The sequence below is a fragment of the Nyctereutes procyonoides genome, unplaced genomic scaffold, assembly GCF_905146905.1.
Source record: "Nyctereutes procyonoides isolate TBG_1078 unplaced genomic scaffold, NYPRO_anot_genome, whole genome shotgun sequence".
NCBI lineage: Eukaryota > Metazoa > Chordata > Mammalia > Carnivora > Canidae > Nyctereutes > Nyctereutes procyonoides.
In genome coordinates, this window is record NW_026575044.1 from 52,821,157 (window position 1) to 52,843,522 (window position 22,366).

Consider the following 22,366-nt stretch of genomic DNA (forward strand, 5'->3'; position numbering starts at 1 on the left):
TCTTTCTAAATGAAGTCCTCGCCAAATGCCCCTGCCGGGGTGTTCCTTAGGGAGGGGTCGGTTTGGGGGATGGGCCCCTTAAACGTGCGGCAAGGCAAATCCCGAGTGCGAGTGAGGATGCTGTTCTCCACAGGTCTGGCCTGACCGTGCGCCTTGGGTGAGGCCGGAGCTCCGGCTCAGGGCCGCTCTGGGCCGCTGCGTCCTCCGGGCCACCCCCAGGCCCCTGACCGTCCCCCGTGCTCCCAGACGGCCAGACTGCGGGAAATCTTACAGCCGGTCGCCCGGGCAGGGCCCCCTGGAGGTCTCTGCCAGCACCACCCAGGCCACCGATGACTCTGGGAAGGGTTTCCTTCGCCGAACACACAGAGAACACAGATTCGGGGCATTTTTGGGTTTTTTGGTGTTTATTTTTTAAACCCACTTGTAGTTTGGGTTCAGCTGGAAAGCAGGACATACCGAGGGAGGGTAAGTGGTCGCGTGAGGAGGATTCTGCTGCGCGCAGGCGGGCAGCCCCCGGCCCCGGCCCCGGCCCCGGGCAGGCAGGCCCCACAGCCAGGCCCCGCTGCTCCGGCCAGGTGCACAGGCCTTCCCGCCAGGCCCCAGCAGAGGAGGCGGTCCTCTCTCCGACAAGCATCCCGAGGCCCAGGCAGAGGTCCCATAGAGCGCAGGGGCAGGACTGGGGGCAGCACTCAGGGCAGGCCTGAGAGTCCGTCCACAGGGCAATGCTGGCCGGGGCCTGATGCCAGAGAAGAGACAGGAACGCGGCGTCCGGGGCGGCGTCTGGGGCGGCCCCGTGGGGCTGCTCCTTGCGACCTGGCCGGCTGGGTGCCCGCCCCCCACAGCTGCCTGGGGCGTGATCAGCGGTACATTTCCCACACACCCACCCCCATCCCTCAGAGAAAATAAAATAAAATAAAAGTTAGAATAAATACCGACTCGGCGAACATTTACATTTACACGGATGGACAGGGCGGTGCCTGAACCTCGAGGGTTTACAGACTGATTGAGGGAGGACAAACAGGCGAAACTGGGTTCGGGGTGCACATCCCCACGGAGGATGGTGGGAACCCCACCTCATCCCGGGGAGGTTAGGAGCCTTCTTGGGGCCATGGTCCTGGTGCTCAGGCAAAGCCCCAAAGCCGAGGGGAGCAGGGCTGTGGCGAGCGCGCGGGCTGGCCGCCTGAGAGGAAAACAATGACGATCTGGTCTTGACCGGCAGGGGGGACAGACGGAGACAGGATCAACATCAGATGGCCGACCTCGCCTCCTCACTGCGCCAAGAAAGCCGCGGGGCCAGCCTCAGAAATGCAATATCCAGTTTTGCCTCCCATCGAGTACATTCAGAGGTCAACTTGGATATGGCCTTCCTTGCTCAGCCGAAGGGGGTGTCTGGCCCGGGGAGGGGCTGGGGTCTGCCCCTGGGTTCCTGTCTGAGTGGTCTCCCTTGGGAGACGGCCTCAGAGTCACAGATTTTAAACTTTACTGTTATTTCCTTTAAAAAAAATTTTTTTTAAACGTTTTCCTTCCATATCCCAAAGAGTAGCAGCAACCTGCATTTAGAAAAACAGCTTAAATTGTTATTTGGATTGGCCAGGAAGCACTTTCAAGCAGTGGGATAAACTCGGCAAACCGTACGTCTGGAGCCACTGTGACACGACACGTAATTAAAAATATATTTATATATGTATACATATTTATATCTTACTTCTTCATACTCTGGTCCTAACAGTCAAGGAGGGGTGGCCATGGGGCAGGACCACTGAGGAGGCCGTCAGGAGGAAGGGGCGTGAGGACGCAGTGGCCTGAGGGCTGCAGTCTTGGTCTGCAGGGAGCATCAACCCCTGCATGCTCGCTCTTGGCCCCACGGAAAGGGCAGCAGACCCCATTCCCCTGGGCCTCTTGTTTCCTCTAGGGCCCTGCTTTGTTCTCAGCAGATGTGCTCACACACACACACACACACACACACACACAGGCACACACACACTCGCACCGGCACCCACGGGGAGCTAGGCCCATGTCAGCCCACATGCACGGTTCTTTGAGGGCTGCCAGCAAGGTGGCCTGGGCGGGGTGGCCTGACTACTCGAGGCTGCGAGTTAGGTCCCCGGGGCCCTGTCTGAGCCCTCGAGCCTCAGTCTAGCTCTTCCCCCTGCCTCCCGCAGAGCCCCTGGTGTCCCTGGGCCCAGGCTGGGCTGAAGGGCCTGCTGAGGGGGGAAAGTCTGTGAGGAGAAGTCGAGGAGGGGAAGAGGCGAAGGCCAGGGGCCCGGCCAGCATAGGCCTCTTGGCAGAGGCTCCAGAGCCGCTCCAGGGAAACCTGTGTCCCCCCGACGTGTCCCTTGGGGCCAGTAGGCTCCCAACCCCGGGGCTGGCAGGCAGGTTGCAGCTGGTGGGGGAAGCCAGGGCGGACTGGGGGCCTGCTCCCTGCCCCACCCTGCCTGCTCTCCCAGAAGTGGTGTCCCCAAAAGGACACCTCCAGCCCCTACCCCCTGGCTGCCCAAGTGGACGAGGCAGCCAGGGCCCTCCAGTGACTCAGGGAGTGACCGGCCTCCAGAAGGGAAGCTGCAGGGTTCTGACGCCTTTTTTATGGAATTTTATCAAGGCTGGGGTCCAGACCCCAGAGCCGGGGCTGGGCAGAGGCCTGTGCCAACCCCAAAGCCATCCTCCTAGAGCCTGCCTTGTACCCTCCTCCCACAGAGAAAGGGTTTTCCTTAGGACCTGGCCCTTCCAAGAAACGCTGGTCTTGCTCCCAGCCTGGAGTTTGGAGTATCTGGCGGCCTTGCCTGGTCCCCTCTGTCCTGCTCCTGACTCAGTGAATGCACCGTGGCCCACAGCCCGGGGCTGCAGGGCCCAGAGCCCTCATGGAGCACCCACCGCCCAGCTGTGGGGGGCCTCAGCCTCCAGATCCCTCCTGGAGGAGGCGAGGCCAGCGACACAGCCCCTGTAGCTAAGCTCCACGTCCAGGGGGTGCCAGGCAGCCCCCCATGGCAACTGTCCCCCCACCAAGCTTGGACCAGACCCGTGTGTGATGCGGGCAGCATCACCTAGCGTTTTGGTTTTCATTTGCCGGCCTTGCCCTGTGCCCCATTCACATGCCCCCCACTCCCACCCCAGGCCAGGCGGGGGTGGGAGGTTTAACGTACCCCTGGGGCCCCACGACAGTCCCAGCCCTTTGACAGAGCACAGCTAGAGGAAGGTAGCTGGAAGCCAAGGGCTGAGGAGCACAGGGCTCCAGCGGGATTCCTGCTGGGTCAGAAGTTTCCAATTACCCTAATTGGCTACTGGCACGCCGTCTGTGGCTAGGATCTTCTAGAAGGGGCCGGGTCTGATGTCCTACTAATCAGGGGGTCCTGGTGGCGCTGACTGTGTCATCACATCTCCTTGAGAGAGGAGACTTCAGAGCAGCTGACTTTCGAAAATAAAACCATTGAACCCGAGAGGACAAGGAGAGCCGCCAACCCCAGTTCCCCTCCCCGCACTGCACCCTGGGGCCCGAGGCTGGGGACAGGGCCGGGGGCAGGGGATGGGGGGCACATGGAACAGGACCTGGAAGCGAGGAGGGTGTGGCGTGAGGGGCAGAGAAGCCCCCGGCCCCGGGCTCGACCCTGGCGGACAAAGGCCTTCAATTACGGGCGGCTGGTAGGGACCGTGCCTGCCTTTGTCCTCCCGGACATCTGCTCGACGTCGCCTGCTGCCAGTTGGCGACGGCGGCTGACAGCAAGAACAATGCGAGCCCGTCTCCGACCCACTTTTTCAGCCTTCTGAGGTCCTCTCTGACCCAGGCGGTACCGGCGGGCTCCGCCGCGGGGAGGGGGGCGGGGGGGGGCAAGGAGTCATGGAGATGAACACCCCCCCCTCCCCGCACAAAGCCCTGTGGGGGACTGGGGGTGGGGGGGACGCGCAGGCTGGGAGGGGGGGGCGGGGCCCGGGCGGGGACCGGGTGAGGCCACCGCGAGAAAGAAACATGCTTCCCTTATTGGCGTGAGCTGCCACATGCTTGGGGCTGGTGGGGCTCGGGTGAGGGGCGCTCCTCCTGCCCTGTCTGGCTCCAGACCGGCCGCCGGCACTGCCTGCTTCCTCCCCATTTCTTTCTCCCGCCAGGGCCACCCCTGTCCTCCCGCCTGTCCATCTGGCCCCGTGTACCAGGGCCCCAGCTGCCCGCGGGCCGCCCGCCAGGCCCCCTGGCTGTCAGGCTGTCAGTTTCTGGATGGTTCTGTTGTAGTACTGCGTGATGGGGGGCGTCAGAGGGTTCCAGCTGTTGGCATGGAGCTCGATGACCTCCAGCAGCAGCGACCGCGTCAGCATCGACTCCGAGGGGCACAGCATCTTGTCGCGGGCGCTGGCCAGGAGCTCGGTCATCATCTCGGGCAGCTGCTCCTCCAGCAGCCGGCCTGTGCTCTGCAGCTGTGGGCAGAGAAGCGCAGGCTAGGGCAGGACTCAGGCCGGGGGAACGGCCCCCCTCGCCACCCTGGTTGGGAGGGCTGGGGGCAGGGACGGGAAGCAACTGGATTCTCTCTGGAAGGTAGAGGCCAGGCATCTGTGTGCCATGGGAGGGTGGGCGGATGGGTGGAAGCCCCCATTTACCGACCCATCTGCTGCAGGAATAAGGCGGATGAGGTTACTGCCAGCTGCCCGGGGCTGAGGAGAGCCCTGACCCGGACCATGCCACTTCTTTCACCCTAGAGCTTCCCCTCCTACGGGAAGCCTTCCCCATCCCCTCAAGGGTGACCAGGCTGCACCTTGTTAATCTCACTGCTAGGGCCTCTCTCTGGAGACCAGCCTGCTCATTATCATGTGTGTCTCTGCACGGAACCTGAGAGCAGAGGTGAGGTCTCCCATTTCTCCCTGCCCCTCATCCCACTCTCCACCCCAGCACTGACCTCTGCCCACACTTGTGACATGAAGTACAGGACAGAAATGTGAACTGGGGCAGAAGGCCAGCCGGAGGGCCCGCCCTCGACAGAGGACCCTGATGACGCTGAAAATCCGCCGTAGGGAAGAAGGAGTCCCAGGAGTCGGTTCAGCGCACCCTTGGGCAGCAGCCCCCGTAGGGCCTCCACACATTATCTCAGTCTTCATCTCTGTGCTGTCCCTGTCTCATCATTTTTTCAAGACCCTGCATTCTCCATAAAGGTGGACCTTCTGGGACCCCCGATCCCTCTCCTCGGACTCCTCAGGGATGGAGGCTCTACACCGTGTTATCTATCCCCAGGCAGAGCAGAAGCTATTTGAGTGCAGGGGCTATGCCTTAACCCTATCTCCCTGTCACCAAGTCCCATGTCTCCACAAATGAATGGTGGCCATCCCCCAGACCCAAGGCTATTGTCAGACCCGAGGCTATTGTCCAGACTCACAGTACCTCTGGCCACTGAGATCCTTGGGAGTGGCCTTGGAGGCCAGCAGAGGCCACGCGAGAAGTGCGCTCACACGGCCGGGAAACGCCCTGGGTGCTTGGGTTGGAAGCACCTGTCTCCACTGTCCTCCGTGCTAACCGACTGGGCTGATTCCCCAGAGCAAGGTTTGCCCCTGAGGAGCGTCCCAGAGGAACGCTTCAATCTTCAAGGAGTAGTGGCCAGACTTTGGAAACAGGAGTGGCATCTCCGAAGGAGGTGCTTTGAAGCAGAGGGCATCCACGTGGGGGATTTGGGCCTCAGGCATCTTCCCCCAGATCCCACATCAGCAAAGCCCAGAGAGACATTTGAGTATGGGGGCCACTAGGAATCTCTTAGGTCATTTGTGTGGTGTGACTGGTATAAGGAGAAAGTGGGTCTTGGGGACAGAAGGACAGTGTACGATGCCAGTGCTTGGTCCTTCATCTCTCCCTCCAGCTAGTGGTGGGCAGGTCAGTCTGTCAACATGGACTTTGGTTTTGGGTTGACAATTCTGGATCCATGTCATCTCAGGAAGCCATTCCCCACCAGCCCTGTCTCCGCACCCTTGCCTGGGACTTGTAGGTACACCCAGGGATCCTCACCCCCCGCCCCAACTGGAAGGTGTGAGGGGCTCACTGGGTCTGGGGTCAGAGATGCCTACCTCCATCGAGCAGCACAGGACAGCATCTTCCTTCACGTCCTGAGATTGCAAGAGCTGTAGGAGAGAGGGGCAGAGAACATGATTGAGGGGCCGCTTGCTAGCTCCCAGGCACTGCAGCTGGGCCTCCTCTCCCCTGCAGCCCCAGCCCTGATGCGGCCAGGAACAGACGCGCAGGAGGGGAGGGCCAGGAGAGCCCATGGAGGTTGGAGGGCAGCAAGGACACAGTGATTTCTCTGGCAGGATTTGGGCAGCTGGAGGACCACTGTGTCCAGAAGCCTGGGAGCCCAAGGCTGGGTTAGGGGTCCCGGCCGCACAAGGCTGCGGGCAGGTCTGAAGGCAGTGGTCAATACGCTGGGATCCTCAACTGTAACAACCGGCCAGCGAAAATCCTTGGGGATACGCACTGAGGAGAAAGACTGCCTGAGGATGGGTCAAGGAGGCTCAACCATGGTCTCAGGCACCCCTGGGCTAGACGAGGACTTCCAGAAATCAGAGTGCTCGTCTGCAAAACCACGGCTGTGCTGATTCACCCAGAGGCTGCGATTGCTTCCTGACTGGGATGCTCAGCGCTGGGACTGGCCATGGCCCGTCCCCATGTCTCTCAGCCTCGTTCGTTCTCTCTCTCAACTGAGATGCAAGTCCACGCAACATCCAATTAGCCATATTTAAGTACACGACCCAGTGACTTTCAATATATTTCATGAGGTGATGGGATCATCAGCATTACCCAACTCGGGAGCATTTCCATCGCCCCCACTCCTGAAGAACTATGCACCCACTAGCCATTGCTTCCTTCTCCCTCCAGCCCCTGGCAACCCCTAAGCGCCTCCATCTCTGTGGATTTGCCTATTCTGGACATTTCACCCAAACGGTATCACACACCATGTGGTCTTTTGTGACTGGCTTCTTCCGCTGAACGTGGCTTCTTAAAAGATGACCCCGGGGTCACGTGGGCCAGTTCTTCGTTCCTCCTCACGGCTGAATGATATTTCACGTTCTGTTGGTCCATTCAGCAGCTGAGGACATATGGGCTGTTTCCATGGTTCTGGTGAGCGGGAGTGCTGCTGCTGCGGTCACTCGTGTGCAAGTTTTTGTAGGGGCACATATTTTCGATGTTCCAAGGGGGGACTTCACCAGGAGGAGAATGGCTGGGTCACACGGTAACTCCACAGTGAGCATTTTGGGGACTTGACAAACTGCAGTGGCTGCACCACGTCTCTTTTACATCTCCTCTAGCTGCGTCCGAGGGTTCTGATGTTTCCACATCCTCACCAGTATTTGCTATTTTCTGCTTTTTCATGAAATTCTTCCCCCCCCCCCCCCCATTTTAATTCCCAGTAGAAACTTTCCTGAGGCACAGCTTTGGAGAAGCTCTACGGTCTATGGTCTTGCTCTCCACACGCCCGGCTGACCAACTCTTCTGTCTCCTTGACTGGCCGGTGCTGCTTCTCTTGAGCCCCCCGGGGTTGGCGACCACCACAATCCCCCTGCCACGGCGATCATCAAGTCCACAGGACAACCCTGTGTTTAGATCATCTGCCACAGGCGACCTGTTCCTCTGCTGGATCTCTCCATACCTGCCCACCATTCAGGGCCTATCCTTTCCTTAGAGCCTCTGGATCACCCCAGCCCCTGGTGCCCCTTCCCACTTCTCATCCCCTGGCTTTCCCATGGGCCCGGCATTCCACACAAGTGGAAAGACATTTTCCAGTGTGAGCTGCCTGCTTCCTGAAGGCCGGGATGGGGCCGTGTTCGTATCTGCCACTGCCACCTTAACACCTAGCCTGGCTCCTGGCCAGTCAGGATTCACTCCCTGTGGGTCGGTATAATTCATGCGTGGTTGTATTTTCTTTATGTTTGCTGGTTTTAAAGGAAGGGTGGAGGGCAGCCCTGGTGGCGCAGCGGTTTGGCGCCGCCTGCAGCCTGGGGTGTGATCCTGGAGACCTGGGATCGAGTCCCACATCAGGCTCCCTGCATGGAGCCTGCTTCTCCCTCTGCCTCTCTCTCTCTGTCTCTCTCTCTGAATAAATAAGTAAGATAAAAAAAAAATAAATAAACGAAGGGTGGAGGGTTAGGAGAGTCCACGAGGAAGGCGCTTTGTGAGTGAGCATCCCTGTTCCCCGAATGAGAAGGTCAAGGTTTTTGACTCAGGTGTGACGTGTTCAAGCAGAGGTGAAATCACAACCGGACCCCTCCTGCTGGAGCTTGGAATCCGAATTCTGCCCGTCCTCCTTACCTCTTCCCGTCTCCTGTGGTGTTGCACCCATCTGCCCGCCCTGGGAGGAGTCCCAAACATTCACCTTGAGAGAGCTGAAGGGAGATTCAGGGCGGGCTTTGTGATGTGCAGAACACCGAGGCCCTGGGAGGCTGGGGGACGGGGCAGGCTGGTCGTACCGGCCAGAGACCGGGCCTCCTTCCCTTCGCGTCTGTCAGAACTGGGCTGGCAGCAGTCACGCACGCAGAGATGACTTTGGGATGAGGGAACAGAGGTAGTCCTGGATGAGCTCAAGCCGGTGGAGCGCAGGGGACAATCCAGGGCAGGCAGTGTGCCAGCAACACCAAGCGATAGGCGTTGAGGCCACTGGCGTGCCTGCTCCCCTCAGCGACACAGTTCTGAGTCCTGGGCCCTGTGCTCCCGCACCGGCATCCTCAGCCAGCACAGACCTGTGACCCTCACTTGCGCTTCGTCCGGGGCTCTGCCCAAATGTCCCCTCGCAGCTGGGCCTCCTCGGCCAGCCTCTGCCCCGCTGCTCCTCCCCCACCCCGGGCCTACTCCTGGCTGCCCCACAGCCGGCCCCTGACACGTCAGCTCTCGCCTGGCCAGGCTGTCTCCCTCCCGATGGATGGCAAGTGCCACCAGGGCCGTCCCAGGGCTGTGGGAGGTGCAGAGGGCCCCTGCCCAGCCGGGAGGGCCTGAGGGCGCGGAAGCGCTGGCCCTGGGGCGCTCATCCGCAGGCTGCCCTCGTGCACCTGCTCGGAGGGCACGCATGAGGGGCACGTGGCACAAAACAGTGGTCAGTGTGGAAATGGAAGTTGGCATCAGGCTCCTGACTGAGATTCGGTGACCACTGTCGGTGCCACAAGGATGTGGGCCTTCTTTCTTCTTTTCTTTCTTTCTTTCTTTCTTTCTTTCTTTCTTTCTTTCTTTCTTTCTTTCTTTCTTTCTTTTTCTTTTAAGATTTTCTCTACTTATTCATGAGAGATGCAGAGATCAAGGCAGAGACACAGGCAGAGGGAGAAACAGGCTCCCTGTGGGGAGCCCGATGTGGGACTCAATCCTGGGACCCCAGGGTCACGCCCTGGGCCGAAGGCAGATGCTCAACCGCTGAGTCACCCAGGCGTCCTGGGGTGCAAACCTTCTAACCCACCTGAGCTACTTCTAGGAATGTGTCCTACACAGGGACCCAGACACGCACCACAACACGGATATAAGGTTTTTGCTGCACTATTGTGACAGTAAAAGCAACAAGGCAGCTGCTTATAGAATCACAATACACAGGCACGGGGTTCCTCCTCCGCTACAGCAGGGTCTGCTCCTGGAGATGTCTTGCCTCCTAGAGCTGCAGACCCCAGATGGCAACCAGTGCCTGCTGGATCCCTGAGGCCCGTGGGAAGGGCCTCCCTTATGTAAAGGCCCCAGGAGGCCAGAGTGAAGACCAGGAGCCAGGTTCTGGAGAAAGCTGGGGGAGACGAGTCACTTTGCAGCAGGGCCTAGTCAGGCATTTGGTCTTGCTCTGGGAGGGCCCTTGGTGCCCCAAGACGGAGTCCACATAGGGAAGCAGGGCTAGCCCTGTTTTACTTTGCATGGGAGGGCCAATAGATGTTCAGAGAACCCTGTGAGGTCCACTGGAATTTCCGAACGTAGCTTTGTTCCCTAATAGGTTTTCTGCAGTGCTTATTGGGGGAAAAAAATCCTTAAGCATTGCTAGTAGAGATCACAAGAAAGGCGGGGATGTGGTAGAATGGGAACTCCTGGGGACAGGGTATGCTGGCAGTTGGGTGGGGTAGAGGGGAGCAAGAAGAGCCAGCCCTTGTGGGGAGGGAGGGTCCACCCTGGATGCCTCCAGCACCCTGGCCACACATGGCAGGTGCCCAAGGCTGATGTCGTGGTGCAGTTCTTCTGTCCTGACAGTGGCTTCTTATGGGCTCTTGGGACACGTGAGGTAACATTATGGGAAATCTGGTGGGAGTCAGCACCCAACAAGGACTCGATGTTCTGAAATGTGACTGTGTCTCCCTCCAGCTGACCCCTGCACTGCCGGCAGCCCCGCCTGGAAACTCTGTATTGAGCCTCTGTATTGTGGCAAGCTCTGCCGGGGTGTGCAAGTGCCCCATCTTCCCCCTTCTTCCACCACCCCAGGCCCAGCCTACCCCCTGCTCCCTGATGACAACGGAGAACCGCAGAGCAGGGTCTGTGTCTTTCTGTTCCTTCTCTTTCCTTCCCCACCTCTGTGTGACTAGACTCCTTCCCTTCCAGTCCCTTCTTTTTCTCTGTGTGCCCAAACTCCCCGGCCGCCTGCTCCCTCCCTGGAGGGCCTGGCTCCAGGCTAGCAGGGCAGAGGATGGATTGAGGGGCTGGGGGTGCTCTGGGGGACGAGGGGAGCTTGCTTGGGCCCTCAGGCTGAGCTGTGGGCTAGCTCTCAACCCCCGCCTCTCCTCCAACCTTATCTTCCACCTGGTTGTTTGGGAAAGTCCCTGCGAAGCCAACAATCACATTGTGTGATGGGCCCTCCTGCAAATGGCCTGCTGGGTCTTCTGAGGGGAGTGGTGGAGGAGCGGGGTGGGTCATTATGTGTTTCCTTCCCAGGGGCTGCGCGGGATAGAAAGGGGATCTTTAGGAAGGCTGCACACCTCTCTTCCTCTTCTCCCTGCAAATGCTGTCCTGGCCTCTCAGTACCAGAGTCTCAGAGCCCCAGAGCTGAGCCCCCTGCCACATCACTGCCCCTTAGAGGCTCCTATGTCTCTGGGCGATCAGTGGCTCCCCAAGAATCTCTTCCTACCTGTCGCTCACAGGCAGTGTCCCAAGTGCAGGACTTCTCCCCTCTTCTCCATCTTGGCTACACTTACTTGTTCTCTGTTGCATTTCTTCAGGACTCTGCTTAATCCCAAGGGACAGAGAGTGTTTGGATACACAAATCCCCCCTGGAATGCTGAGAAGGCCAGTGGAGCCCTCTTGTTTAGGTCTGCTCTGTTTGCAATGTTCTGGAGACAATACTTTTTTTTTCTTTGTAGCTCCAAGATGTGTCTCAAAAAGTAATGGCGACTTGAACAGTTACTTGTCCACCCATGTTCACACCAGGCAAGAGATGGATACAACTTGTGTGTCGTGGAGGGATGGATGGATGAAGTGCTGTGGTCCATTCACTCAAAGCAATGCTATTCGGCCTCCAAATGGAAGGTGATGCTGACACCTGCCACAACACAGATGAACCCTGAGGACGCTATGCTGCGTGAGTCGAAGCAGTGCCAAGAGGGCAGGTCCTGTAAGATGCCACTTACTTTTCTTTCTTTTTTTACGATTCCGCCTCCAAAGTCAGAATAGCCCCACTCAGAGACAGAAAGTAGAACGGTGGTTGCCAGGATGGGGGACTGGGGAGTCTGTGTTTGATGGGGAGAGTTTCAGTCTGGGATGACGAAACGTTTGGAGATGGATGGTGGCAATGTTGGCACAACAGCATCAATGTCCCTAATGCTGCCGAACTGGCTGAAAAATGGCTAAAATGATCAATTTTATGTTATGTATGCTTTACCACAATAACAAGATGGTTAAAATAAGCAGTGGCAGGGTGGGCAGCCTTGGGGTGGGCAGGCCACGCTCTGCCCTGGCAGGATCACCCCTCTCTCCCGCTGCCCCCTGGAAGGGACGCTGCACCGACAGAGGTGGCAGGGTTGCCCCCTGGGGGTTGCGGGCTCCGCAGTGGGTAGGAGGAGCAGCCCTGCCTTCAGAGTCTCTGGCAACAGAGAGGGGTGTGGGCGGGCTGGGGCAGGCAGGCTCCCCGCGCCCTCAAACAGCAAGATGTGTTTCTTGGATGAGAATCCAAGGCGATTGTGCGAGCCCACACAGTGTTTGTTCGGAAGCTAATGCATTCCTGTCCTATTGTCTCTGCCGGAGACTTGTTGTGGGCACACCCATCATATCCTCCCTGGGGGAGAGGCCAAGGTGCTTGCCATCAGGCTGTGAGAGGCCCCACAACCACTAGGGAGAGGCAGCCTGGTGGGAGCACACCAGGGTGCCCAGGGGAGGGTCCGTAGGGCAGGGGTGTAGCCCTGTGGGGAGGGAAAGGGCACGTGTGCTAAAGGAAGGACCCGGGGGGCCGCCTCACTTTGTGGGAGGGAGCGAGCACCGTGGACGGCCACCTGTCGCCGTTCCGTCCCGGGTGCATGCCAGCTGGAGGCAGGCTAGGCGGCCCCGCAGACCCCCTTAGCTCCCAGCAGCACAGGGTTTCAGTCCTGTAGAACCAAGCCCCGGAGCCTCGTGCGGCCCCAGCGAAGGTACAGCTCTGCCCCTGCCCCTGGGCCTCTCTCCTCTGGGCGTCGCGGGGGGCTTGCGGGACTGGCAACCAGAGCAAGAGGGTTTCAGAGAGTGTGTGATGGGCTCGGTTTCTGGAGCACAAATTCACGGAGCCCCGACAGCCTGGCCAAGGATGTGTAGGCCTGGCTGGAAGTGTGGAGGCCGTCGCAGGAGGGCGAGAGAGAAGGCGCCAAGAGTGGGGTGGGGGGAGAGGTCTGCGGTGGCCACAACACACACAGAGGGTATGACCCAGTGACTGGGGCGGTGACCACCAGCCCCTCTGGAGCACCTTGGGGTTCGAGCCCCAGTCCCTTCACCCTGCGCCTCTGCTGGACCTGGATCAGCATCTACAGCTGGGTTTAGAGGATGGCACGGGAGCCGATGCTCACAACAAGGACCCTGACTCACTGCAGAGATGGCCTATCCCGGGTGGGACTCGGCAGGCAGGCAGGGGAGGACACCATCTATCCAAAAAAGGCTGCGATCAAAGTTGTGCAGCAGGCATAGAGCCAAAAGGCCTGCCACTCAGGTTACTAAGAGTAACCCCGGGCATGTCACTTAATCCTTCTGCACCTCACTTTCCTCACCTGAAAATGGGGATCATTCCTGCCTTGAATTGTTTTGAGAGCCAACTGAGAGATCATGTCTGTGAAGGAGCTTGGAGAAGGGTGAAGCTTGATCCAAGTGCAAGGTGTGATTATTGTTAAGCCTATCTCTTTATAAACACACATCTTTCCTGAAGATCTTGGCAGACTCATTTTGGACCATCCCATTTGCCCTCATGACACTCTTATGGAGACAGGGAAAGGCCATGGCATCATTATCTCTGCTTAATAGAGAAACTGAGGCATAGCAGTTAAGTGGCTTATACAAACCAGACAGTCTGAGAAGAACTACAGGTGTTCAAGAGTCCTGGGTCAGCAACCCTTTCCTTGGAGAATTACTTTAATTTCTCTCACATTTGAGAACCCTTATTTTGTTGGTTGGAGCTCATAATTATTAATTTTGTTGGCCAGTGACAATAATCAACCTGGGTCTTCACATAACTGAATTGATTTTATATATTCTTTATTTGCATTAGTCATTATCTACCCATCCATCCACATATCCATCCCCTGTACCTGTCCACACACCCACTCATCCACCAACTCATTCATGCATCTATTCACTTTGCAATCATCCATCCACCAATATATCCATTTATCCATCCATCCATTCCTCTATCTACGCACACATGTATCCAACTTTCCAGCTACCCATCCATTCTTTCATCCTCTCTCTACCCACTCACCCATGCATGCATGCATGCATCCATCCTTCCATGGAGCCATCCTTTCAACAACATTCATAGAATACCTACTATGTGCTATAAACACTGTGTCACTACAGGGATAACAAGAAGACTAAGACTTGGAACTCATAGTCTAGGAGGGGGGAAAATCAAGACATTGTGCTAGGTACATGGGGTTGAAGCATGGGATGGAATGATGATGGAGAACACGCCAGGCATATGGTGTAAGAAGCAGCATATGGCATATGCACAAAAGCAAAAAAAAATGTGAACTAGCAGAGTGCACTGGTGAATAACAAGTATCTCAAGATGCTAAAATATATAGCGCTGGGGGGAGAGAGAGAATATGACGACAAAGAAGGGGAGGGCCACATCATAAAGGGCTCTAGGTGCCACAATGCTGTGTTTCGATTTTATCCTGAGGGACCCAAAAGCCACTGAGGGATCTCAAACTGGACACTGCGTGTTGGAAGGATCCTTTCTTGCACAGTGTGGCGAACAGACCGGAGCTCGTAGAGCGGTGGAGGGGCTGCAAATAAGGGGACAGTGAGGACAGTGCCTTCCATCGAGGCGGGAGAGACGGGAGGACAGAGTGAGGGTGAGGATAAGGGCGAGGTAGAAGGTGGAGAGTCGCTAGGTTTGGGGTTTGGCCAGCTGGATAAAGGGTGGTGCCACCAATGATCGTGGGGAGGCACGAGGAGTTGGTCTGGGGGAATGTGAATGAGTTGGGCGTGAGAGATACCGAGTGCATGGTTCTGGGGACGACTGGGGAGGATGAGACGTGGGAGCCCAGTGACCCACATCCCACATCTCATCAGTGCAGGTCAAGGCTGTAGGTATCAGAGAGACAACCTGGGGGAAGACCCAAAGGAGAAGGCTCCAAGCCTGAGAGGGGCGATGGAGGAAGAACTCCTGAGCAACGAGGGCTGTCAGCGAGCCAAGAGCAACGGGAGGAAGCGATGCCATGGAAGCCAAGAAGGTTCTAAGAAGCTCAAGGTCAGCAGTGCCTAATGCTCAAGGGAGGTCAAGCTAGATGAACAATGCCCAGGGCCCCCTGGCTCTGGTGATTAGGGCAACCTTTGCCATGATGAGTTCAGAGCAGGGGTAGGGACAGGCTGGAGGCTGGATGGAGCAGGATGGAAGAGGGAGGGGACGCCTTGAAGTACAGATGGCAAGACCACACCGTTTCATTTTCTCCGTGGGTCTCTGTTCTTTCTTCTCTCTCTCTCCTTTCCTTCCTTCTTTCCCTCCATTCCTCCTTCCTGCTTTTCTCCTCCCCGTCTCCTTTTTTTTCTTTCTTTTCAAACTTGCCTACAGAAGGTAGAAAGGGTAGGACCCAGTGCCGGGATGGAGGGGACTGGTTGTGACAGTGGGGGAGGCAGAGATGAGCGAGAGGACTGCAGGAGACAAGGGGACAATTGGAGGAGAGGCGGACCCAAGTGCAGAGCTGGGTCTCAAGGAAGAGAAGCCATAACCTGTCCTCTGAAACGGGTGGGAGGGGCGAGCGAGGCTGTTGACACAGGTACTCGTACGTGGATGCTCACGCTGCCCGGCCCGTCAGGAAGTCAGTGTTGTTCTACGGCCCTCACTTATGATCAGCGCTCTGGGTCGGCCCGCATTTCAGCCATTGCTAGGAGCGGGGCATTTGCCCCAAATATCTCTGTCCTGCTAGCCGAATGAGGGGCCCCGGTACAGCGGCTACCATCAGATGTCAAGGAAAGTCCTGGTTCTGACCTGGACTCCGGGCCCAGCTGGTGCCCCGTGGTCTGGCTGTCAGCCCTCCTAACTAAGGCGGGCGGGCGGGCAGGCAGGCACCCTGTCCGCGGACCAGGCGCCCCGGAGGGGATAATTAAGCCTCCTTCCTGCAGAGCTTGCAAACCGCCTCGTACAGAGCAGCCACAGTAAATGTCACATGGGGGAATGCTGCAGCCCACAACTGGCCCCAGGGGGTGGAAACGTAATCTGGGGCTCAGAGCAGACACTGAATCCTGCAGACACCGGAGCCAGAGGACGGGGCCACGGCCCCAGCGGCTCCTCTTGGGAGCTGAGCCCTGGCCAGTGGGCTGCACAACAGGCCAGTTCTGCTCACAGAGTCCCTGCAACCATAAGTTCCCAGGACCCTGGGTCGGGGTTTGAAACCACAGGGACGTTGGCCACGACTGCTGCCAACACCTCCCGGCTTTTCTTTAGTTCCTCTCCTTTCGCCTGTCCTCTCTGTGGCTCCTTTTGTGTTCACTTCTCAGACATTCCTGGATCTCTCCTAAGGGATGAATGGAAAATGCCTGAGGCCGCTCTGAGATTTTTTTCACCTTCCCATTAGGGGTCTCCTGAGCACCAAAGAGTACCTTCTGGATCCTCAGTCATCACTTGTTTTGAGTGCTTGCTCTAGGAGTGAAGCTCTGCACTGTGTGTGCACTTTAAGATCCATTCTATCCCCTTACCGGCTTAGCTGAGTTACATGCTGTGGCCATATCTTTGCTCTTAGCTACAGAAACCGAGTGGGGTGACTTCCCAAGAGCATGCAAAGTAATGGAAAAATGGGATTTGAAGCCAGGTCTCATCTGCCTCCACAGTCGAATGTCATAACCATGGTCCCACCAGTAAGTCCCACATACATGAATCTGGTGACGGGGGGTTGTTAGCAAAAACTGGGGTGTGTCTGGGCTGGTTCTGGTTTCCCCTTGCCATCCGAAAGTAATTAGTAAGAGGTCCTTTGGTGAGCTCTGATTTGGATGGTGCGTTATACAGTCACCGAGACAAGGGACAGGGTATTGAGGGGTTGGGCACCCCCTGGATGACGAGCTGACCTCTAGCTTTGCTCACTTCCCCTTCTTGTGCTCAGCGCCCCGACTTAGGAAGCGAGTAAGTGAGGGCTCCTGCCCATGTCCGAGGGAGAAGGGTTCTGAAGGTGACAAAACACCCTGCTCCTGGCAAGGTGGCTGTCATTGCAGTGGATCATGACACCTGCTGCGGGGCCTCACCTGAACCTACTGGCACTAGCTGCTCCCCAAGGACAGAGCCGGGAACAAGATGGAATCACGATAACGAACGCCCTGTCCACGGCCCTCTGCTGGAGCGTTGGGGCCCTGGGGAGAGCAGTTGGAGGACAGGCAGATGGAAAAGCAGTTATTCTGCAAGCTTCCCCAGGGGAACCTGGCCAAGAATGGCTGGCCGGGAGGCACTGAGTGTCAGGTGGCACCTGGGACCTTCACCCCCCTGCATGGTACCCTACAGACACCGCTCTGAAGGAATGACTGCATTCTGTGTCTGACTCAGCACAACACGGGTCCCTGAGATATGAGGAGGGGGGCTGGGGCTGGCTGGGGGCCAGGCCTGGGGCTCTGGGTGGTGGGCAGATGCCCCCCCCTTGGGGCCAGTCTCTGACTTCCAGCTCAGTCCTGGTGCCCACCTGGCTAGGGCCCCCAGCAGGCACAGGGAGAGGCCAAGGCAGGATGCCATCTGTTCTTAGCTGTGCCTCTCCCCGCTGCCCCTGGCCCTGTCCCCCAACCTCCATCACCTGAGGCCTGGACTTGACCTTGCCGGCTTTGTTGGGGGTTGGGTGTGATAAGCCTCTTGGTGGAGGGAGCTAGCTGCCTGCAAAGGCATTTTCCGTTCTCTAAAGTAAACAATCAAACAGGAAATTAATCGAGAAACCCACATCAACTGAAGGTTCAGGCTGTGATTTTCACAGCCCCAGAGCCAGGAAATTCAAAGTTAGAGTTCCCATAGCAACTTGCCTGCAGAATCAGCCACCAGCCCCGGGGCTGGAATGAGACCCCCAGGGGTCAGCTAGGCCAGCCCCCTCCATCTAGAAAGCACAAAGTCCCCCCGGAAAGCCTGGGGTTGAGTGCTCTTCTGGGTGGACGTTAGGCCCGGGAAGGAGCAGGGGCTGGAAGGCCGGGGCTCTGCCCCTGTCCTTGTAGGCTGGACACCCGGTGGTGAGCCCAGGGCTTCAGTTATCTATATTCCCGATGTGAACCATTATTTCTGTATTCTAGGGAATGAGGGTGGTACTCAGGCCTGTGAGGCACTCAGGGGAGGGGCTGTGCCATGCATGCCTATCTTTACTCACGCCTCCCATTCCTTGGTCCCTTCTGTCCCATGAGGTCCCCCCCAACCCAGCCCCATCCCTAACCAAGGTGGCTCCCCGGAGAGGGTGCTGTTCCCCACCTGCCCCTTCCCTTTCTGAACCAACTGTAGAATATTTTCATATTAGGGCCAACGCATACTGACTGTGCCCCTGACTGACAACCAGGTAGATTACGTCTGAATCAGAGGCAAGTTCTCCCCCTTCCAGTACGTGGTGGTGGTGGGGGTTGTGTCTTGGGTGGGGTTTCTTTTGTGTGTGACTCGTGAGGAGTCCCCGCCTGGCAGGAAAGGAGATAAGGGCGGTGGAGCTCAACCGAGAAGGAAACAGTCTGGAATCCTTCCCCGAGAGTCGCCCTGCCTTCCCACCCGAGGGGGCCACCGGTGGCCGGCTGGCCTTCTCCTTGTGGCCCTGCACCCCAGGCCTGGGGACCCTCCCGATGAGCCTCGCTGAGGCCGGAGCGGGCACTCCCTGGGCACCGCGCCTGTGGCACAGGGTGCCTGGCTCGCCCGCCAGCCTGGTCCTGGAGCCAGCACCGTGAACTGAACAAGGCAGTGGAAAGAGAGAAGTGGCGCCTGCTGGAAAGCAGACAGAGTGCCTCCTTGATTTCCTGACAGGCCGAGCCACATGCCAGGGGCTGATGGGCAGCCCCGGGTGCCCGGCCCCACTTGCGAAATAGTCCCTTCCTCCTCTGGGTAGGCTCTCCCAAGCCACTGTCCAGCCGCTGAGTCCCCGAGCGAGGCCTCTCCTCGCCCCTGCTGCCTTCCCGCCTTCTCCCCTGTCTCAACACAGAACACAGGGCGGTGGTAGGGGGGCCGTGTGTGCACCTGCAGGCCAGGGAGGATGGCACTCCTCCTGGGGGTGTAAGATCTAGGCTTTCCTGAAGGCAGACCAAAACATCCAGTTAGGAAGATGGGTGGTGGGGACATAACTGGTTTCTGCAGTCCCAGAGGCAATCCTGAGGACGAGGCCCTGTCACAGAGGGTGGCCCACCAGCCTCAGAGGGAAGGCCTCTAAGTGCAGAGTGCAGGGGCTGCTGTTGCTCTCGGCCCAGCCCCTGCCCTCCCCACTGCCTGGGCACATGGTTATCTGAAGGGCTGAGCCAGCCCCCACCTGCCCTTGAGCCCAGGAAGGAGCTTGTGCTAGAGGCCAAGTCAACCGGGTGTCCCTCCCGCCAACCTCAGCCTCTCCAAGGTATGTGAGCACGGGAGGGTGGAGGTGACCAGCCAGGGGCCCCAGGCCCGGGAGAAGGGGCATATGCGGGCCCCTGACTCCACTAGCGAGCATGGAATTCTGAAGAAACCTTTGCTCGACACGTGGCCTCTTCAGTGTGATCATCCTGGCATGCTGCATTTAAGAAGAACACCTGCCCGCTGTAGCCCAGTAACCAGACGGAGGTGCCAGCCTCCCGGGTGGGGTGCAGGGGAGTGTCCAGCCAAGGCCACAGAAGCCGGGCTGGGGGCCTGTGCCCTGGGTGAGGAAGCTCAGCGGGTTCTGCGGCGAGTTTAGGTGCAAGGCCGTAACCAATGGCACAGGGACAGCTGGGCCTGGGACAGGCCGAAGCAGACAACAGTAGGGCTGTGCTAAAGGCATAATTAGCATTTGTGCGCAGAGCAGCGGCTGCCCCACAGAGGGACAGACAGGCCTGGGCTGAGGAAAGGGCCTGGGGCCGCCGGGGGACGGCAGAAAAAGGATGCACTAAGTCCTCTCCGCCGAGTCTGAGGTTGCAGATAAGTGTTTAATTGGCACCTGGAAGTGTGTTTGGCTTTGGAGCCCTGCCCTCAGCAGCAGATAAACTAATAATGGGGCACCTCGATTTCTGAACGAAGACCATCTCTCTGGAGGAGTGCGCACATGAGTCGGAATTCCGGATCGTGTGTGTGCTTCTTACTGGTTCACTTGAGGGGGCTGTGAGGGTCGAGGTACTCAGGCCTCCCGGCCCCTGTCCTCCCCTGCACAGATCTCGCCATCGGTTCACAGGCCTGTGGACGTGCCTTGTTCTCACCTGCGGGGACAGTGAGGGGCAAACCCCACCCTGGCTCCATGTATCGGATCCCCTGCCGAGGATCACAAGGCCTTCCTCCTCCGAGCAGCTTTCCCCGGCCTCCTCCCCCGATCTCCATCACGGGAAGCTCCTCTGTTCACAGTCTGGGGGCAGCTATTTTGTCCTCGCTATTCCAGGTCTAGGCGAGGACCTACCTAGACTGGCTTCTCCTCAAACAGGACCTGAGTGCCAGCCTCCCTACAGACTGGATCGGAAGTGAAGTGTGCACTGGCCGAGGCCCGGCCGCTCAGAAGGGCCCCTCTGTTCCCGGGCCCAGAGCCCATCGGCAGGCAGCACGGGCCCGGAGCACGGCAGGTCCGGCACCTCCTCCATGGAGCCCGAAGGGACAGTGACAATGGCTCCATTCATTCACTCGTGCATTCGACGAGGAGGCGCAAGTCCTAGCCTCACGGGTCTGCTGGCATGGCAGGGAAGACAGATGTCGCACCAGCGGATCAGTGATGGGGACCTGGCTGTAATCCCACCCTGCCCCCCCCCCAACAAGCTGCATAGTTAACTTCTCTGTGCCTCAGTTTCCTCCTCTGGAAAGTAGGGTAGGATTGAATGGGACTGTGTGGGACCCATAGTTAGATTAGTATCTGGCACACAGTGAGTGTGGCTCCATCAGTGGTAGCTCGTCTTCTGAAGCGGGCTGCATGCGGCACAGAAGAGAGGGTGCTGAGGAGTGGCTGGTGGGAAGCCCCATCCTCACCTGTGGGGGGAGAGGAGCTCAGGGAAGGCCTGGGGAGAGAGGTTGGAGAAGACCCGTTAAGGTCGAGCTAGGGAAAGAGTGGGGCCAGGAGGAGGAGCAAGGAGAACATTCCAGACAACGAGAAAGGTCACCCTGGAGAATCCTGTGAGCCTGTAGTGTGGAGAGGAGAGGAGGTGAGCCCCGTTAGAAGGCTGGTGGGCTAATTCAGGTGACAGGGGACCTTGGCCTACACGAGCTGTGCACGGGCAGAAGCATGGTGGCCAGAGCTGAGGACCACGTAAGAGCTGCTGCCCACAGACCCATCAGACTAATGGGGTGGAGGGTGGGGGCACCTTCTCTGGGAGCAGATGGGCTCCTTTAGGATGCTCTGAGTCTGGGGGTTGGCCAAGGGGCAGTGTCAGGTGGATGCATGCAGGCCTGGGGATGCAGGTCGTTTATACAAGTCAAGTTGGGGGGCTGCTGCCATCCTGGGAATCTGCCTGGGACCAGCACAGGCTTTGGGACCTGCACCTGGGGCCCCATTCCTGGCTCACCACCAGCTATGGTCACCTGTCCTTTGGTAAATCCCAAAGCATGCGAACTTCTCCAGGCCTCTGGTTAAGAGGACATCCAGTGGAGTTCTGGAGAAGGCCTTGGAGGAGAACACAGTCCCAAGCAAAGGCTCCTATACTAAACTTTGTGCAAAACATACACCTGACACATAAAAATGACGTGAAATTCAAATTTCAGTGTCCATCGATAAAATTTTGTGAGAGCAAATCATCTCATTGGTCATGAGATGGACATGGACAGCTGCATTCTTGCTGCAATGGTGGTGCTGAGGACTACGTGGGCCTCTGAATTCGGCAGTAAGGTGACTTTAACAGGGACCAGGCTGTTGGCTCAAGGGGGCAGAAACAATCCAGAGAGACAGCGGCTCCTTGCTCCCCTGGTGGTCACTTTGAGACCTCTCCCCCGCCCCCACCCACCCCCGTTGCATTCCCAGCTGCCCTACGCTGGGTTTGCATCACCTGATTCTGGAATTGGTGGGACAGGTGCGCTAGTGACAGGTTTAAAGGCTGAGGAGATGGAAGTTTGGAGCTGACCTAGATGCCATCCAAGGTGCCCAAGACCCTGTCTCAGGAGCAAGGAGCTGATTCTCAAAGGAGGAACCTGTCCCCAAAGTGTGGGGCTTTCTCACACTCTGTGTTTATAGACCTGGGTCCCTTTGCTTTTTTGAAAGGTCTTTGAAGGTCTGATGGAGACCCTGGCGCCTCTCCCAGAAAAATGCACATCTGCACACATTCACCGATGTCTGCACCCAATCTCTGTGGGTTCCCAGACCTTGAAGGCCACCCAAGGATCCCAGACCCAAACCCTGAATGTGGCCTCACACAAGCCAGTCTGAATCACCGCTAGAACAACACAGGATGTGCAGTAGTGCCTGCCTCCGTGAGGACAGCAACACGGCCAACGTCATGTGTCGTCAGGAGGATCACGCAGCCTTTCTCGGTGCCTGCTGGGCCGTGGCTGGGCAGCTCTGTGGTTAAGGCCTTATGCCAGTGTGGCCAATGAAGATGCCATGGAAGTTTTGTACCACGTGCCAGGCACTTGGCAGATGTGATCACTAATCCTTATGGTAATCCTGCCGAGGTAGGCGGCTGTTTCCCATTTTACTGATGGAAAATCCGAGGCTCAAGGAGGTTAAGTAA

At 58.0% G+C, this 22,366-nt stretch overlaps 1 protein-coding gene across 6 annotated transcripts in view; it reads right to left on the minus strand.

The window, feature by feature from the left end:
- Nucleotides 1-391: 391 nt before the first annotated feature.
- The window catches only part of CTIF (cap binding complex dependent translation initiation factor), a 283,936-nt gene continuing 261,961 nt past the window's right edge, over nucleotides 392-22,366 (minus strand). For all 6 annotated transcript variants that reach the window (XM_055324229.1, XM_055324228.1, XM_055324227.1 and 3 more), the window contains 2 exons: nucleotides 6,031-6,084; nucleotides 392-4,401 (listed from right to left, as the gene is read on the minus strand). In XM_055324229.1, coding sequence (XP_055180204.1) covers nucleotides 4,186-4,401; nucleotides 6,031-6,084 — 270 coding nt within the window. In that variant the 3' untranslated portion in view covers nucleotides 392-4,185. The remainder of the gene's footprint in view (nucleotides 4,402-6,030; nucleotides 6,085-22,366) is intronic.